Here is a 17,377-nt window from a genome sequence, read left to right as displayed (position 1 = left end):
GAACTTCTGGTCACAGGCTTAAGAGAGACAAAGTTTGAGCAGTGAGTCAGGAACTTCCTAAACGCTGGTGGCCCAAATCTGATCCCATTCCCCAAGTGCCACTTTTTAGCTAAGGCAGTCAGAATGAGGGAAGAACTGGTGACTTACTACCCAGGAGAGAAGCATACTAAGAAGCCTTTCTTCTCTTAGATTAGGTAATTTGATCAAGTTACCTCATTTGCTAAAAGTTCAAAACCATACCACATAAGTCTTGAGATATCAGAGCACACAGATAGCATTATTTGATGTAAACACTTGGGTCTTTGAAAGTTATTACTTATGGGTCTTAAAAATCTGAGTATGGCCCTTTATAAAACAGAAAGATTTTATTCCTTTCAGAGAAAGAGAAAAAAGAAGCTCTTTGTAAAACAGGTACTAAAATATTTACAAAACATAGCTAAAAAAAATACTCTGTGGTTTTAATGGGAAAGATTTTTAAAATTCAGTAAAATGTAAACTATTTATTAGTATGTTTCATGAGATTATAGTTGGTCTTCTCAGAGGAAGCATTTATAAACTTACAAAAGGATAGCATTAAGAGAAAAGTGTTTTTTTTTTAAGGATTTTTAAAATACACATTGAAATTCAGAAACAAGCATTTGTAAGTCTCTAATTGGCATTAAAGTTATCTTGGAACTTGTCTTTAAGATCATGGTATTTGAAGTGTATTTTATTAAGTCTGTTTCATTGCAAGGCCTGAGCTTAGATCATGTTTACTAAAGAATCAGACATACACTATTTAGACAAATATGTGGTCCAAAAACTTTTGAGTTGAATTTTATGTGGAAATGTTTCCATTTAGACAAAGCCATTGGGTTCTGAAGTATATTATTTTTTAGAGGCTATACAGCAGGGGTTCTTTTTTTGCTTTAAGTTCTGGGATACATGTACTGAATATGCAGGTTTGTTACATAGGTATACATGTTCCATGGTGGTTTACCAGCAGTGATTCTTATCTCTTACTCTTGTCTAGAAAGACAGAGTAGCTGAATAGAAGAAGATTTTGAAATTACATTGGTTGTCAGACAGATTTGACTAAATGGAGAAAATTAAAAAGAAAATTAAAATGTTGGCAAAAAAGTTATTTTTATATAAAATAATTAATAATTCTGACCTGCCAGATGTTTATTTCAAAAGCTTAAGTACTATGTTATATTATACTAGAGGAAAAAAGAACTGAATGTGAGAAAAAAACTTAATTTTGCTGAAGCATGTAATCTGAATACTACGTTCTTTTTCTGAGTTTTTAATGAAAAAGTGAACTTTATGTCAGACTTTCAGTGTTTTATTGGGGCATCTGCTCATTGTAACTAGTCAAGAAGTAGTAGAAAGAATGGCTTTGTACATTCCATTAAATAGGTGCCTGGTTATTTTTCTAATGCTGTATATACTATATTATATACTTTATTAAAAAAAATATATTTTTTCACATAATGTAAAACACATATATGGCCCATCAGTGATTTCATTTACAGGGCCGTGACATTGTAGAATCTTCCCACCTTTGTAGTAGAGTGCTAGTGTTTCTCAGGAGAAAAACTGAAGGTACCTCTTCTTAACTACCTGGGCCAAACTCCCCTCTGCAGTTACATGAGTTTGGGGCTGATGCTTTGGTGGGTCACAGGTGTGGTGGAGCACATAACCACTGCCCCCCAATTATACCAAATAAATGTGTTATATGTCCAAAGCTTTTAAGTTGAATCTTAATGCGTAAATGTGTTATTTCCCTCTCAGAATACAATGACAGATTCCACAATACTTTTGGAAGATGTACAAAAAATGAAAGATAAAGGTGAAATAGCACAAGCATACATTGGTTTGAAAGAAACAAACAGGTAAGTTGATCCTTCTTTTATTCATTTTGGTTTAATTGTATTGATCTTTAGCCTTCAAGCCAGCCTCTTGTACAGTAAAAGTGTTCGTACATTCATTTATATTAGACATTAACTGGCCTTCAAAGGGAATCCAAGGTTTCCAATGTATTTCTAGTTAAGATCTTCATTATAATATAAGGTAATAGTATTGACAAAAGGTGTCAGGGAAAATGTGCTTTAAATAAAGCAAGATTTTAAAAATATTTAATGTCTTAGCTTTAAGGGGCTGCCTTGAGAAGGAAACCACCTGCTCAGGTCGTACAATCTTAGGTAGTCACTTTCATTTGTTATTCAGGATGGTTATTTGTGAAGGTTTGTAGGGGCAACTGCAGTTTTCAGTAGTTGAAACTTAAGAGTGAAAAGAAGTGATGAGGTATCTGGAATCACTCAGTGTTGGCCATGTAACTCTAAAAGGGCACCATGACTTCTAGGATAGGAGAATGAAGGCTCATATCTGGAATTCCCCTTGGCCTTACTACCACCCTCCTTCCCAGCAAAGCCGTAGTCTATTGTTCTGGGTCTCTTGATGGATAGTTTCAGGATTGGTAAACATACGTACTTTATAAACTGAAGAATATTGCCATACAAAAAGTAAGGTGCAGTCAGCCCTCAATATCCACTGGATCCGTATCTGTGGAATCAACCAATGGAGGATGGAAAATATTTTTTAAATTACATTTGTACTGAACATGTACAGACTTTTTTCTTATTTCTTTTCTTTTTCTTTCTTTTTTTTTTTTGAAATGGAGTTTCCCTCTTTCGCCTAGGCTGGAGTGAAGTGGAGCAATCTCAGCTCACTGCAACCTCCGCCCCCCAGGTTCAAGCAATTCTCCTGCCTCAGCCTCCTGAGTAGCTGGGATTATAGGTGCCCACCACCACACCTGACTAATTTTTGTATTTTTTTTAGTAGAGATGGGGTTTCACCACGTTGGCCAGGGTGGTCCCGAGCTCCAGGCCTCAGGTGATCCACCCGCTTTGGCCTCCCAAAGTGCTAGGATTACAAGCGTGAGCCACTGCGCCCGGCCCTATCATTATTTCTTAAACAATACAGTAAAACAACTATTTACAGAGTATTGTAAGTAATCTAGAGATTACATATTACAAGTTTTTAGGTATTATAAGTAATCTAGAGATGATGTAAAGTGTACGGAGGATGTACATGGTTATATGCAAATAGTATGCAAATTTTATATAAGGGATTTGAACATCTGTGGATCTTGCTATCCAAGGGAGGACCTGGAACCCAATGGATATTGAAAGATGACTGTACTTCTTATCTTCTTTTATGGACAAGGGTGGAGAATGCTTATGAAAGTATTTGGTTATACTTAAATTTTAATTTATCAGTTTAAATTATAAACATATGTTATATCTAAGAATGTGTTAATATAGAAAGAACTGTATTGTATCACAGTGTTCTTCCATCTACTTAGCTATTCAATCACCAGTGTGCCTACTTCATGCCAGGCCTTGTGCCACATACTGGGAATACAGTAATAAGCAAGATAAACGTGGTTCCTACTCTCACTGAGATTATAGGCTGCTGGGGAGACAGCTGAGAGGGTTTGGACTTTATTCCAAAGATAATGGAATCCTCTGAAAGGTGTTAAGTAGGAGAATGGTGTGATGAGATTTGATTTTTGGAAAGCTAGCCCTGGCTGTTATGTTAGAGAATAGACTGCAGTAGAACAAAATTGAAAGCATAAAGACCAGAGAGTGTTCCTGTAACCCAGTGATTATGGTGGCTTGGGCTTGGCTGGTGGCAGTTAGGATTGACAGAAATGGGACGTTTTGAAAGATACATAAGAAGACGAAGTCAGAAAGCTGTTTGGTTTATTGAATGTGTGGGTGAGGGATGGAGAAGCCTGAAGGCGTCTCCGTGGTTTCTCGTATCTTGGTTAGGTGTGGTGATACCATTTTGTGATCGTGGGACCGGAGTGTGGGGAAATGCACAGTGAAGATGATCAGTAGATTTATACATATTGGATTTAAGGAGCCGGGAAAACATCCAGAGAAAGAAATCTATTAGGCAGTTGAGTATATAAATCTGTAGCCAGGAGAGATGTGCGTACTGAGATATAAATTTTGAAGTCATCAGAGTATAATAATACAATGGAAACCATGTAAATAGGTGAATTCTCTAGACAGAGATGAACTCTCTAGATGTAAAGTAGAAGACAATGCCTGGAATTTGGGTTATGTAAACATAACAACAATATAGCAGGAGTAAGAACCTGGACTCCAGAGTCAGTGCTGGGATCCACTACTTACCAGCTGTGTAACCTCCATGGGTATCTTACTTCTAAGCCTCTGCGTCTTCCTCTGCAATGTGGCAAATGACTTATGTTGGGTTACTGGGGAAACTGAATTAGTACATGTGAAAGAATGTAGAACAGCATCTGACACTGAGCAAACACTCAATATTATTTTTATATTCTAAGTGGAAAATAAATGATTACTAACATTATCATTACTAATTACACGTTTTTAGTAAGATGTGATACATCTCTAATACAGCAGTTTTTCCAGGTATACAATTAATTTTTGATGCAAAAAAGCTTTTAAAAATAATGTCATAAAAGCTGAGAACCTCGGACATGTTCTGATTTATGTTACTGCTATAAGAATTTTTAAAACTGGTTTTTTAATGTGGGAAATTATGTTTTATTAAGCTAAAAACGTTCCTACCTAGAAGACTTAAAAATTCATTTTGAAAAATATTATGAAGTTTGCCACACAAAGACAGTAGCTGAAGTTTTCGTTCTATATGTGTCATAACCTCTAATATAATATGTGATGTATTAGATCACTTTGCTAGCTGAATAAAACATCAAAAACAGAACCTCTTTCTCACCTTCCAGTCATTTCTTATTTTGCAGGAAAAGTAGCTCTACATCCTTGATTATTTTGCTCTAATTTCTATCCATTTACATGTGATGCTACATGTTACTCATTTTTAAAAATTAACCAAAAATAATTTTTGTGGTAATGTCTTAAAGTTGTCATAATGAATAAAAACAAACTTATAAAATGTTCAAATACTGCGTGCTGCTGTTGACCATCGTCACCTCATCACCATCCTGTATCCTTTTGTGTTTTGCATTGTTGTTCCTTTTGCATGGAAGATCATCTGCTCTGGATTACCATAAGTTGAATGAGGATGGAGAGCTGTGGCTGGTTTATGAAGGGTTAAAACAAGCCAACAGGTTATATTTGTCTCCCCAAAATGGAATGTTATTAATTTGTTGTTTTTCTTACTAACAGTGACCTCCTGACTTTCACCCCTGTATTTCTTGTGCATTGATTGTCTTCTCGGGTAAATTAGTGTTAGTAATTGTGTTATTTGTCCAAAGCTTTTCAGTAGAACTGAGAACATTCAACCAAACACCTTTTTTTTTTCTTTTTTAGACGGAGTCTCACTCTGTTGCCTAGGCTGGAGTGCAGTGGTGCTATCTCAGCTCACTGCAACCTCTGCCTCCTGGATTCAACCAATTCTCCTGCCTCAGCTTCCTGAGTAGCTGGGATTACAGGCGTGCACCAATACGCCTGACTAATTTTTTGTATTTTTAGTAGAGACGGGGTTTCACCATGTTGGCCAGGCTGGTCTCGAACTCCTGACCTCAGGTGATCCACCCACCTCAGCCTCTCAAAGTATTGGGATTATAGGCGTCAGCCACCACACCCGGTCCAAACACCTTCTTTAAAAACCTTCACTACAAGATAACTATTAAAGCTAAAATTGAATGATGGTGAATATAAGACACTTCCCTTCAGACACTAAAATTTGTGAATCTCTCTCTTCCAGGAGTTAAAAGAAAAACATAATCTTTCAATTAGGGCACAAACTATTGGGGGAGAGATTAAGATTTATTACTGAGACAGTGGCTTCTCATATCCTATAGATAGATCTACAGGATATATGTGTCTATGGCAATGTGGCTACATTTTTCTTTTCTTTTTTTTGACACAGGGTCTTGCTCTGTCACCCAGGCTTGAGTGCAGTAGCATGATCACGGCTTAATTCAGCCTTGACCTCCTGGGCTCAAACAATCCTCCTGCCTCAGCCTCCTGAGCAACTGAGACCACAAGCATGTGCCACCACACTCAGCTAATTTTTTTATTTTTTGTAGAGACAGGGTTTCACTTTGTTGCCCAGGCTGGTATCAAACTCCTGGGCTCAAACAATCCTGCCTTGGCCTCCCAAAGTGTTGGGATTACAGATTTGAGGTACTGTGCCCAGCCTACCTTCTTATATATTATTACCATGCTGTCTAAAAGCAAGATGAAATGCATGATTTGGCGCTCTGTGTGGTTATTATGAAATTCACATTTGTGAAACAGCAAATCAGGAGAGTTTTCTGCATTGCTATAGCTCAGAATAATTACCCAAATTCAACACGTTAAATATGTTCAGAGGAGAGAAAATAAAACTGAAACAGCAGCACCTTTCTAACACAGACATTCATCTGCTCTAGTGATATTTGTCTTTAAAATCTCATTAAAATTCCATTTTAGTAATTAAATTTTTAAAATACTCAAATGTTTGTTCAAGGGGCTTCTGCTTGCTTATTCTGCTTTGTTTGTTCTCATCATTAACCCTTGTCATTAACTTTGGGGTGTTATTGCTGCAGATCTTTTTGAAATGTTTTAATCACTAAAATATTTTTAGTCCACTGTTAACAGTTTGCTTGCAATGGCATCATTAAGCTTTACCCAGCAATTGGCAACCAAGGGACTGGAATAAAAGAATGTCTTTTTTTTCTTCACATTAGTTAGTTCTTAACCATAACTTTGCATTTGGAAAAGAGTGACTGTAGAAGGAGGGGTGCGTGGCAAAGGGAGGATGCTCTGACTCTGGTGTTCTCACTGCCAATGCCTGGTCTGCCCTGTGGGCACAGCTGGTTGTATGTTTGCTTGGAGAAGCAATAACCACTTTTTTGGTCCTATTAATATTTTTGTTCTAAAACCACATCTTGTTAGGATTCTGTTTCTGATATGTAATTTTTTGGGGAGAAAGAAGATGACAGATCTAAAATATATATAGGAAATTTCAGAACTATTTGTGTGGATTCGGGTAAATCTGTATATATAAGGCTGGAGTGGTGTTCCAGCCTCTCTGTCTTTCAGGATAGGAGTAGAATATAATTCCCTCTGCCTGGAATTAGTAACTGTAGTTCTGAAGGCACATTTAGTTAATTTGGAAGTTTGTAATGTTGGCCTTTATAGTGCAGAGTTGTTTTGTGGCAAAGTTGTACTGTCTTTGCCAACTTAAATGCTAATTTATAAATGCAATTGCAAGGCAAATTAAAGCTGTTTTTTTCAATTGATTTTTTTTTTTACATCCTCATTTCCTATGACCCTCTCTTTTTTTTTTTTTTTTTTTTTTTTTTGAGATGAAGTTTAGCTCTTGTTTGTTGCCCAGGCTGGAGTGCAATGGTGCAATCTCAGCTCACTGCAACCTCTGCCTCCTGGGTTCAACCAGTTCTCCTGCCTCAGCCTCCTGAGTAGTTGGGACTACAGGCATGCCCCAACATGCCTGACTAATTTTTTGTATTTTTAGTAGAGACGGGGTTTCACTATGTTGGCCAGGCTGGTCTTGAACTCCTCATCTTAGGTGATCCGCCTGCCTCAGCCTCCCAAAGTGCTGGGATTACAGGCGTGAGCCACCACACCTGGCCTCCTATGAACCTTTCAAGAGAACTAAAACTCTCCTGTTTCTTAGGGCCTCTGAGAACTTTATATAATGCAGAAAGACACAAATGTGAGAGCATTCGTTTCTATTTCTGCTTCTTGTTTTAGTTTCTTGACTTTAATCAAGTCAGAAGATACACAGATACTAAAGAATATCTGCTTTTCCTACTCTTGCAAGTGAACACGATGCCTTACACCCGTTAGGCAGTGACTCGGGGTGTCATCTCCCCTTCCGACCCATGTGTCCTCTCCACAGGCTCCTGGAATCCCAGCTCCAGTCACAGAAGAGGAGCCATGAGAATGAGGCCGAGGCCCTCCGTGGGGAGATCCAGAGCCTGAAGGAGGAGAACAACCGACAGCAGCAGCTGCTGGCCCAGAACCTGCAGCTGCCCCCAGAGGCCCGCATTGAGGCCAGCCTGCAACACGAGATCACCCGGCTGACCAACGAAAACTTGGTAAGGAGAGCTGCCGGGTCCACATGCTTCTTAACCTAGCCTGCCCGACAGTCTAGTTTCTTTTTGATCAAACACGGGTTTTTCTTGCTGGGAGAAACTCACCCCTCTGTACTTGTTACCCCTCTTACTCCAGCAGAGACAGAGTAAAGAAAATACAAATATTTTGGTAGGAAGGAAAAAGGCACAGGTTCTATTTATCACGGAGGGCTGAGTGCTCTTAGACCTGCCCTGGAGGAGACAACCACCTGGGTGCAGGCTGGGCTTTTGATGGCCTTGAAGCTCAGGTGATCTGCTTCCTCCATTTCAGCTGCAGATCCTCTGCCATCCTAGGTTTATTATGTGATTGTCACAACTGAGAATGGGGACAGGCTTCCTTTACCTTTGGTCCCCAAGCAGCCACTGAGGCCATCCCAGGCTCCATCTCTAGCAGACAAGTAGGGTTAGAATTGAGGTTGAGAAAGGCGGTTGGTAAAACCAAGCAGGGGTTTTTGGTTGATGTTGGCTGGAGCTCCCAGGTCAGGGAGGTGTGTGTGTTAGGATTCAGGTTTACATATTTTCTGTTCTTTTAAACAGAACTTGTATAACAAATGAGGAAATTGTTTTTTTCCTTGTCAGATTCTAAACCCTGGCATGGAGTCTGACTGTTTTCTTTTTTTTCCCTTGTTCCTTTTTTTTTTTTTTGCCAAAAATATTTTCTAAAATATTTCTTTCTCAGTCACATAATCTTTTATTACAGATTTACAGTTTTTTGACAAATATATTTACTATATTAAAAATCCTTAAAAAGTGATAATTTCACATTTCTATATAAAGTCTATATTGTAGTGCTAGCCCGATTTTGAGAAAAGTTGTTTAGGATTGGTGGTGATTTGTGTCTTTTTTAAATTAACATTTTTAATGACCTATAATAAAATAGTATGAATTTTCTCTGAAGATTTAACAGTCTGAATTATCCTTCCATTACTCCATTAGTGATAATTTACATTACAAACAGTTTTCTAGTGTCATTTATTCAACTATCTTTTATATGAATTAGAAGCAAAACGCAAAAGTATTCTTTTCACAGTCTGTCTGTATGAGGCTCCACCATGGGAATGAGGGAGGAGGGTGGGGGCAGTATGTGGGCTCTTTCCAAAGTGATTGAAATCTCACTAATTTGTGGGGAAAATTTTCTGAATCATAAAATATTTTTGAAGTGTTATTTTACAACGCTCAAGTATATTGTTGCTTAAATTAAACTAACAATGCTTTGATGACTAAGTATTGCTGAATATACTGAATAATATAATGAGTTGATTGATTGGCATACAAATTCTGTGCTTTAAATTATTGTTTTAAAATACAAGGTGAAATCGTGAAATAAAGATGCTTCTGGGTGGCAGATTTCCAGGGTTTTTTCACTAAGTTGGTCAGACATTTCTCTTGCAACCTTGTTTGCAATATTAATTTTCTTGGCAATTTTTCATAGCTAATACAAAAAATAGACTAAGCCCCTATATTCTAAGCTAATAGAGCCCAGTTAATGAATTTGAGTTTGGGGAAAACCCTTTGTAGGTCAGCTGCTTCTCCTGCCATCACACTGACTACTAATTCAGGAGGATGGATTCAAACATAAGTACAGGAAATGATAGACTTTTTCAAAATCATTGTTTTCTCAATCTAAATTGTGCATTTCTATAAGAAACACTTGAGTAGGATATTAAAGCCCAGCAGGAGACCTGGGCTTAGTACTCTTGAAACTCTACCTTGCCCACCTACCTACCACCAACACAAAACACAATAATGATTTTTCTGCCTCATCTAGTGAAGAGGCTTCACAGGCCTCCCCCATGCTGTCTTTCAGCGAAGGAAGATGCACAGCTTCCCACCAGCCTCTCCAACTTCACGAGCGAACATTGCTATTATTCTCACTTTTATTATATTTGCCTCCCCTATTCTTGCCACTGCTGCTGGCAGCAAAAAAAAAAAAAAAAAAAAAAGGTGCAGCAAGTTGTGAGCATCATGTGTTGCGGAGGCTGGGAGTAAAAAGGCAGGAGGTTGGAGGAGGGAAATGACAGCCTTATCTGGGCCTGCTAAGTGATGGCATCCTGGCCACAGCCTGTTTCCTTTGATCACACAAGAAACATCTGTACATATATAATTAGAATAATCTATACTAGAAAGATAAAAGGGTAATGGAAGGTGACAAATCAGGGCCTTTCGAGTATATATAGTTTCACTATTTGTATTTTAAAATATTTTAAAATTGATTTTGCTGAAAGATAGCATTTCCCTCAAAGACACAGACAAAAACAAATATCCACTGTGCCTGTTTTTTCAGTATTTTGAGGAATTATATGCAGATGACCCTAAGAAGTATCAGTCATATCGGATTTCCCTTTACAAACGGATGATTGTATGTAAAACCATAGTGCTTTTCTGCTGTCTTCCTTGCTACTTATAGCCCTCTGTAACTGCTGCCTGCCCCCTCCCAGGAAGTCTCTTCAAAATTTTCACGAAACCTGTTTCTCCCCACAGCTGTCTTTTAGCCAGTGGTGTCACCTCTATCAGTGTCCTGAGTCCATTGTCACGTTTGGTTTGTTATTAACACTAGGCTTACAGTGTGATGGAAGCAAAATGTGATTTGAAAGATCACGTAAAATCCAAGAAGCACAACATAACACTTTGAAGAGATAGCAGCTATTCCCTTGAATGGTTGGCCTAGTAGCTAAATCTACTCCTGTCTAAACTGGAAAATGAATATTTGTATTTGGAATGCCTTTCTTCTCCATAACCTGAATAACAGACCACACACATTGCTGACTCATAGCCCTTCTAAGCTCTTTCTGAGCCTACTGTTGTCCACTTTCTTTTTGATTGAGTTTTTAACCATGCCTGTCATTTGAGCAAATTCTTTATTAAATAGCCGATAATCATGGACTTTTTTTTTTACCTTCCTCCTTAAGTGTACTGCTTTTGTTTCTGTTTTTGCATAAGGCATTCATAAATACCCCTTTCTTCTGTATAAGCAAAATTATATCACTTGCAAGATTTTATAGATGCCTTATGCCACTTGCCACTTTGGTCCTAGGTAAGCAGACCACTCTTTATCCTGTTCTTTGTGATTATTTTTTTCAACTTATCTTTTAATTCCCAGAACTTCTGAACTATTCTTAAGTTTCAGGGCTAATTTTAGAATCTCATAGGGTGGCTCTCATAGAGACAGTGCTTCAAACATGGGGAGTGTCAGTTCCTACCTAAGTTCAACCATGCTTTCCACAAACCTTTTTGTGCATTCATCAAAATTTATTTTTGCCTAGTCAGTCCTCCTTTAAAAGAAAGCATTCTACTGGAATACCAATACATTCTACAAAGCATTCAGTTGATTTTCCTGCATGGAGTCTACTGGAAACACTCTGCAGTGAGCCTGCTGTCCATCACGCTGTAAAGGATTTTACTGCGTTGTATATTTTAACATACGGCTTTTATTGTAGCTGCATTTCCCATGCCTGCCAATTTTAGCCAGGTGGTGGCTCCACCAATGAGCTCTTCTGGAGCTTTTATGTAAAACTAACAGTGTTGTTTCTGTGATATTGTGTCTGTTTTCCCTTGATGCATTTTAGAAGGCCTGTTTCGATCTTTCTGATATATTTCTCTTTTTTATCTTTAGGATTTGATGGAACAACTTGAAAAACAGGATAAGACGGTCCGTAAACTGAAAAAACAACTGAAAGTATTTGCGAAAAAAATTGGTGAACTAGAAGGTATTTAAACATGTTTTTAAGATGGTCACTGAGTCTTGGTTTGAGTCTTGGCCTAAAGACTAGGCTATATAAGTGGCCTAATAGAGGTTTGCATGCAAATATTAGGGATAATAACAAAATATGACTTTTGGCAAACCTAACCTCTGTTGAGTAGAAATTTACATTTTTAGATGAGGAAAAATGTTCTTTTCATGGTAGTAATAATTTACAGATTTTACTCTGTAAGCATCTAATGAATATCTTCTATATGCCAGACAATGTGCTAGGCAGTATAGCATAGGGGTTAAGAATGTGGATTCTGGAGTCAAGCCTCTTGGGTTCAAATCTTAGCTCTTCTACTTATTAATCATATGATATTGGGCAAGTTTCTGAACCTCTGTATGCCTCTGCTTTCCCATCTGTTAAATTAGAAAGATAATAGCATCTATCTGACATGGTTTATAAGGATTGAATGAGCTATTAGGTTGGTCCAAAGGCAATTACTTTTAATGGCAGGAAGTGCAAATGCCTTTGCATCAACCTAATAAGTATATTACACTTAGAAAAGTTACCGACGCATAGTAAAAATGCTTCATGCGACTTAGTTATTAGTTACTACCATTATTCTTAGTATTAGGGATACTAAGATGAGTATGACAGAGTCTGTCCTCAAAGAACTTACAGTCTAATGGAGGAAAAATAGAGAAGTAAAAAAGAAAAATATGAATTATGATGATAAAGAAATAAGATTTTTAAAAACATCTCATGATTTCTATATGATGATGATGAAAAAATTCCTTGAGAAATAACCAAGTATCAGTTGTTGTTATTATTTATATACAAATGGATCTCATCTTTTCTATTAGTGTGTTTATGTGTTTATTTGTTAAGAATTATAGGTACAGGGATCTAGCAGTGAACAAGACTAAAGCCAAACTCTTTTTTTTTGAGACAGAGTCTTGCTCTGTCGCTGAGGCTGGAGTGCAGTGGTGCAATCTCGGCTCACTGCAATCTCTGCTTCCCGGATTCAAGCAATTCTCCTGCCTCAGCCTCCTGAGTAGCTGGGATTACAGGTGCATGCCACCGTGCCCAGCTAATTTTTGTATTTTTAGTAGAGACGGTGTTTCACCATGTTGGCCAGGCTGATCTCGAACTCCTGACCTCGTGATCCACCTGCCTCAGCCTCCCAAAGTGCTGGGTATAGGCTGAGCCACCGCTCCCAGCCGAAAGCCAAATTTTAAGCTTATTTCAGTGTTCTCACTGCTTAAGGGATTTTGAGACACTCTTTGGAATAGCCTTCAAACCTGTGTGAATGGTTAATCATTTTCTCTCATTGTCATTCTGCATCTAATTCTTACTTGGTTCAAACAGTGAAGATTCCCCATCACTGAGGATGTTCTAAAGAATCTATCATGATTAACTCCAAGTGTGGTTTTCATTCCTCCAACATGCCAGGACTTGTCATAACTGCTCCTTCTGTTTGGTCATCCTGCTTCTCCTGGTTAAGTCCTGCTCAGCCTTTGAGACCAGAGTCTTATGTCACATCCTCAAGAGCAGCCTTTCCTGATTACCCAGACAGACGTTATAGTTCTGCTCTCTGTGTACCACAATTTGGCTGACATCTTTTACGGTCTTCACTATGTCATATTTTTAGCAATTTTTCTGTTTGAATTACTGGCTTCCATAATAGACTCTGAGCTTCCTGAGCATAGGAAACATCTCTGTTTCCCTTTGCTTTCACAGCACCTAGCATAGTGTCTGACCTATCTCATAATCATTCGATAAATGTTTGTTGAGTGAATGAGTAAGTTTCAGAAATATTTATAACATGGCAACATGGACGTTTACTTTGTAAAGGATATTACTGCATTGGATGTACAAATACTGAAATATTTGTTTAGAAATCAGAAAGATTATTTTATAGTCATACTTTATATATAATCCTTTAGCATTACATGAGTCATATATTACATTAAAATTTGAGCCTCCACATCACACACTCACACACACATGAGCTATAATGTCTATTAGTAGAACTTAAGAGTCTTTATTCAGAGAACTTTTTGCACTTTGCGCTAATTATATCATGAGATGATAATCAGACAGCAGAGTATTTGTTTGAAAAAAACAGATTTTAAGTGTATTAACATGTGAGATTCTTTTTTTGTTCCACTCCTAATGATTCCTTTGCCATACTTTAGTAAATTTTGATAAACAGAAAAGCCATTCATTATTTTACATAATTTTTTATTAGTTTTCTTTGATATGTATATTTTTTAATTGAAGAGATGGGTTAGACTATTTTAAGATATTACTAATCTTAAGCCATTGTCAATCAGAAATCAACCTCATCATTTAAACTATCCAGACAGCTATAAAGCTATAAGTAGCATTTGAGAATAGCAATTCATAGATCAAACAAAAAAGACATTATAATAGTTCTTAAGAAGAGTTACATTTTGAGTTAAGTGATACATATCTAGAGGATGAAATGAAATAGGTTTATGTGACTTGGGTACTTGCTGAGTGCAGTGTCCCTGCTTCTACCCCAAATAAAGAGAATCAAGGTGACACTTTTCATCCTTGTATCTTCCTGTTACACAGAAAATATAGGCACCTTCTAATCACTAAACGTTGTCTTTTACTTTAAATGTATTGCAACACACTTAAATCCTTTTGGTTTAAAATAGCACAACTCTTGCCTCCTCCTACAAGCTACATTTAATTAAGGAGGCTTTTTAAAAAGCCAACAGAGACTTTAAAAAAAAAATGCTAGCATATATAATTTTTGGCAGAAACTATATAGCTAAATGGAGAGTGTTTCAAAATTTGATCTGCTTTGTGCTGTATTTTCACCCATCTTAATTTTCATGGAATCAAGGAATTAAGACCTGAAAGGATTCTAGAAATCAATTAGTTATTTCATAAGAGGAAAAAACTAAGGCCTGTAAGTGACCCATGGTTGCAGCAGGTGAGATGGCAGGACTAGAACACATACCTTCTAAGGGCCACTGATTTCTCTCCTTTGTGTCAGATTTTCCCACAGAAATCTTCTACTTATTAGGAATTTATCTGATTGTCTCAAACTTGAGATCAAGATCTTCCTGGTGCCAAAAGTAAATTTTTTTAAAACTTTCCAATTTTCTTTCGTTTTTGAAGACAAAAAGGTTCCCTCAAGTTTATAAAGAATCTAGAAAATGAAACTAGAGTCTTTGTTCAGGGCTTCCTAGAAGAATGGATCATTGGGGTCCTCAGTCCCTTTGTGCTGCTATAACAAGGTACTTGAGACTGGGTGATTTATAAAGAACAGAAATTTATTTCTCACAGTTCTGAAGGATCAAGCCACTGGCAAGTTCAGAGGGTCTGGTTTCTGCTTCCAAGATGGCAGGTGCCTTGTTGCTGGATCCTCTGAAGGGGACGAACGCTGTGTTCTTACATGGCAGAAGGCGGAAGGGCAAAAGGCTTAGCTAGTTGCCTCTTTATTTATTTATTGAGATGGAGTTTTGCTTTCATCACTCAGGCTGGAGTGCAGTGGCGTGATCTTGGCTCACTGCAACCTCTGCCTCCCAGGTTCAAGCGATTCTCCTGCCTCAGCCTCCTAAGTAGCTGGGATTACAGGCATGTACCACCATGCCCGGCTAATTTTTTGTATTTTTAGTAGAGATGGGGTTTCTCCATGTTGGTCAGGGTGGTCTCGAACTCCTGAACTCAGGTGATCCGCCCGCCTTGGCCTCCCAAAGTGCTCCGATTACAGGTGTGAGTCGCTGTGCCCGGCCAACATTTTATTTTAATTAGTAGATAATATTGCTACATCAATCAAGGTTATGTTGAACTGACATCTATATTTCATTTGTGAGCTTTGCAAAGACTTAAGTCCCTAGGGAGAATTCAGAGGCAGAGAGAAAGTTTTTAGTGAGAGTACGGCAAATTCTACCTGACATTTTTGTACAGCACCAAAAATATCCTGGTTAGAGATTTTGCAAAAGGAAGGTGAAGCTTCCTTTTAAAACATAAACTTTCTTGTAAAAACATCCATCGTATTTCACAAATTCTGAGATGCACAGTGTTTCCCATTTCAACATCTCTGAAATTGGGGTGTATCTTACAATTGTTGATGGGTTATAGTTTAGTTGGCAATTTTTTTTAGTGTTACATAAAATACTGTATTTCATAACTGATAGCATCATAGATTTGATAAATCAGTAGGTTTAAAATATGCTCTTTGGGTTACATGGAGTCCAAATATGTGCATTTATTGATAAACCTAGTATGTTGAACTTGTTTTCTCCCAATTTCCCCTTTTGGAATTGTACATGTGGCTTAAAAGTTACTAGTGGCATAGATGGCAGGGGTTTTATTATGTTGTTTTTTACACGCAGCTGCAGGTTTATGATCTGTAGAGGCCACTGTGTGCTGCTTCAGAGCTCCTTGTGGTGTTGTGTTTAAACTGACACCAGAATTATGTAAAACCAAACAGTGTGAGTCTCCTTTTCTCTTGCATGGAAGAATATACTTTAGAGTTAGTCCCGTGGCTTTCATGCTGGATCATGCATATGAAAAACTAGATTATGGGAGATGGCCATAGCCCTGATCTGTCCAATCACAATCTGACCACTCTTTAGATATCATAGTGTTGCTGGATGGTGGTGACTTCACCTAAACCAGATTTTCAGCGCTGATAGTCCCAGTGTGTGCTGCTGCAGCATGAGGTGGACGATGTGTCACCAGGCTCCATGCCACATAAGCAAGAGCACTGGCAGGTACTGATGTTCTCTGTGATAACCTCTTCCTGCGGGACTGGCTTCTCAGAACTAACCCAGGAAATTACCCAGAGTGACACAAGAAGCACTACTGACACCTCGTGGAGTCAGCAATATTAAGCTTTCTAATGTTTTTGCATCTGATCTGCATTTTGTTTGACAGCAATCTCAGAACTCAAACTTAATCTGCCCTTAAACAAATCTCTTAACCACTCTCCCTCCCTGTAGATAAAAGGATAAAAAACCTGGTTACTAGCGTGTATCTCCACAGTGGCTGTGGTAACTCATATGTACCTTTACTTTTTGTTGGATTTCCCACTCAAGTCTCAATTTTGAGATGAAATTGGAGACTTTTTTTTTTTTTAACCTTTAGCATAATTCTCTAGCTGCTGCCCTTGACAATAGTGACTATTTTTAACATCTGAAAGCATTGTAAACCAGTGGTTGTACTTCATTGATTGCAACTTTATAAGTAGAATTTTAAACATTCTCTTAAAAAGAAATAAACCAAAAATAATAACATTTAGGAAATCATACTACATAGAGATAGTTTCTCTGTTCATGATTTCTCTGGGAATGAGGATGGCAGGAGGAAATTAGGTCTTTGCCATATGGGGCCTTTGTGAAAAATAATACATTTTGGACCAAGTGGTATGAAGAAACACTCTTCTACCAGCTATCTGTATGTGTTTTGAACTGATTGTAATGATACATTTAAAGTAAATGTTCTTTTGCTTTTAATGGCTAAAGTCATTGAGCCAAGAGCAAGGGGGAATTGTTTCTGCTCCTTCTGCCCCTTTGTAGGATATTGATTGTTCCTCCTGTGAATTAAAGTC

At 37.8% G+C, this 17,377-nt stretch overlaps 1 protein-coding gene across 4 annotated transcripts in view; it reads left to right on the top strand.

The window, feature by feature from the left end:
- MYO5A (myosin VA) overlaps positions 1-17,377 on the top strand; it is a 221,625-nt gene that overhangs the window by 180,639 nt on the left and 23,609 nt on the right. Inside the window, exons 29-33 of one of the 4 annotated variants that reach the window (XM_054450455.2) lie at positions 1,774-1,874; positions 5,039-5,119; positions 7,861-8,059; positions 10,380-10,454; positions 11,709-11,802. In XM_054450455.2, the coding sequence (XP_054306430.1) occupies positions 1,774-1,874; positions 5,039-5,119; positions 7,861-8,059; positions 10,380-10,454; positions 11,709-11,802 (550 nt within the window). The remainder of the gene's footprint in view (positions 1-1,773; positions 1,875-5,038; positions 5,120-7,860; positions 8,060-10,379; positions 10,455-11,708; positions 11,803-17,377) is intronic. The other 3 variants (XM_054450457.2, XM_054450456.2, XM_054450458.2) reach the window with 3 other exon arrangements.

This window comes from Pongo pygmaeus, chromosome 16 (assembly GCF_028885625.2).
Source record: "Pongo pygmaeus isolate AG05252 chromosome 16, NHGRI_mPonPyg2-v2.0_pri, whole genome shotgun sequence".
Lineage (NCBI taxonomy): Eukaryota > Metazoa > Chordata > Mammalia > Primates > Hominidae > Pongo > Pongo pygmaeus.
The sequence above is the reverse complement of the archived record's forward strand: the minus strand, read 5'-3'. Positions and strand labels throughout refer to the sequence as shown.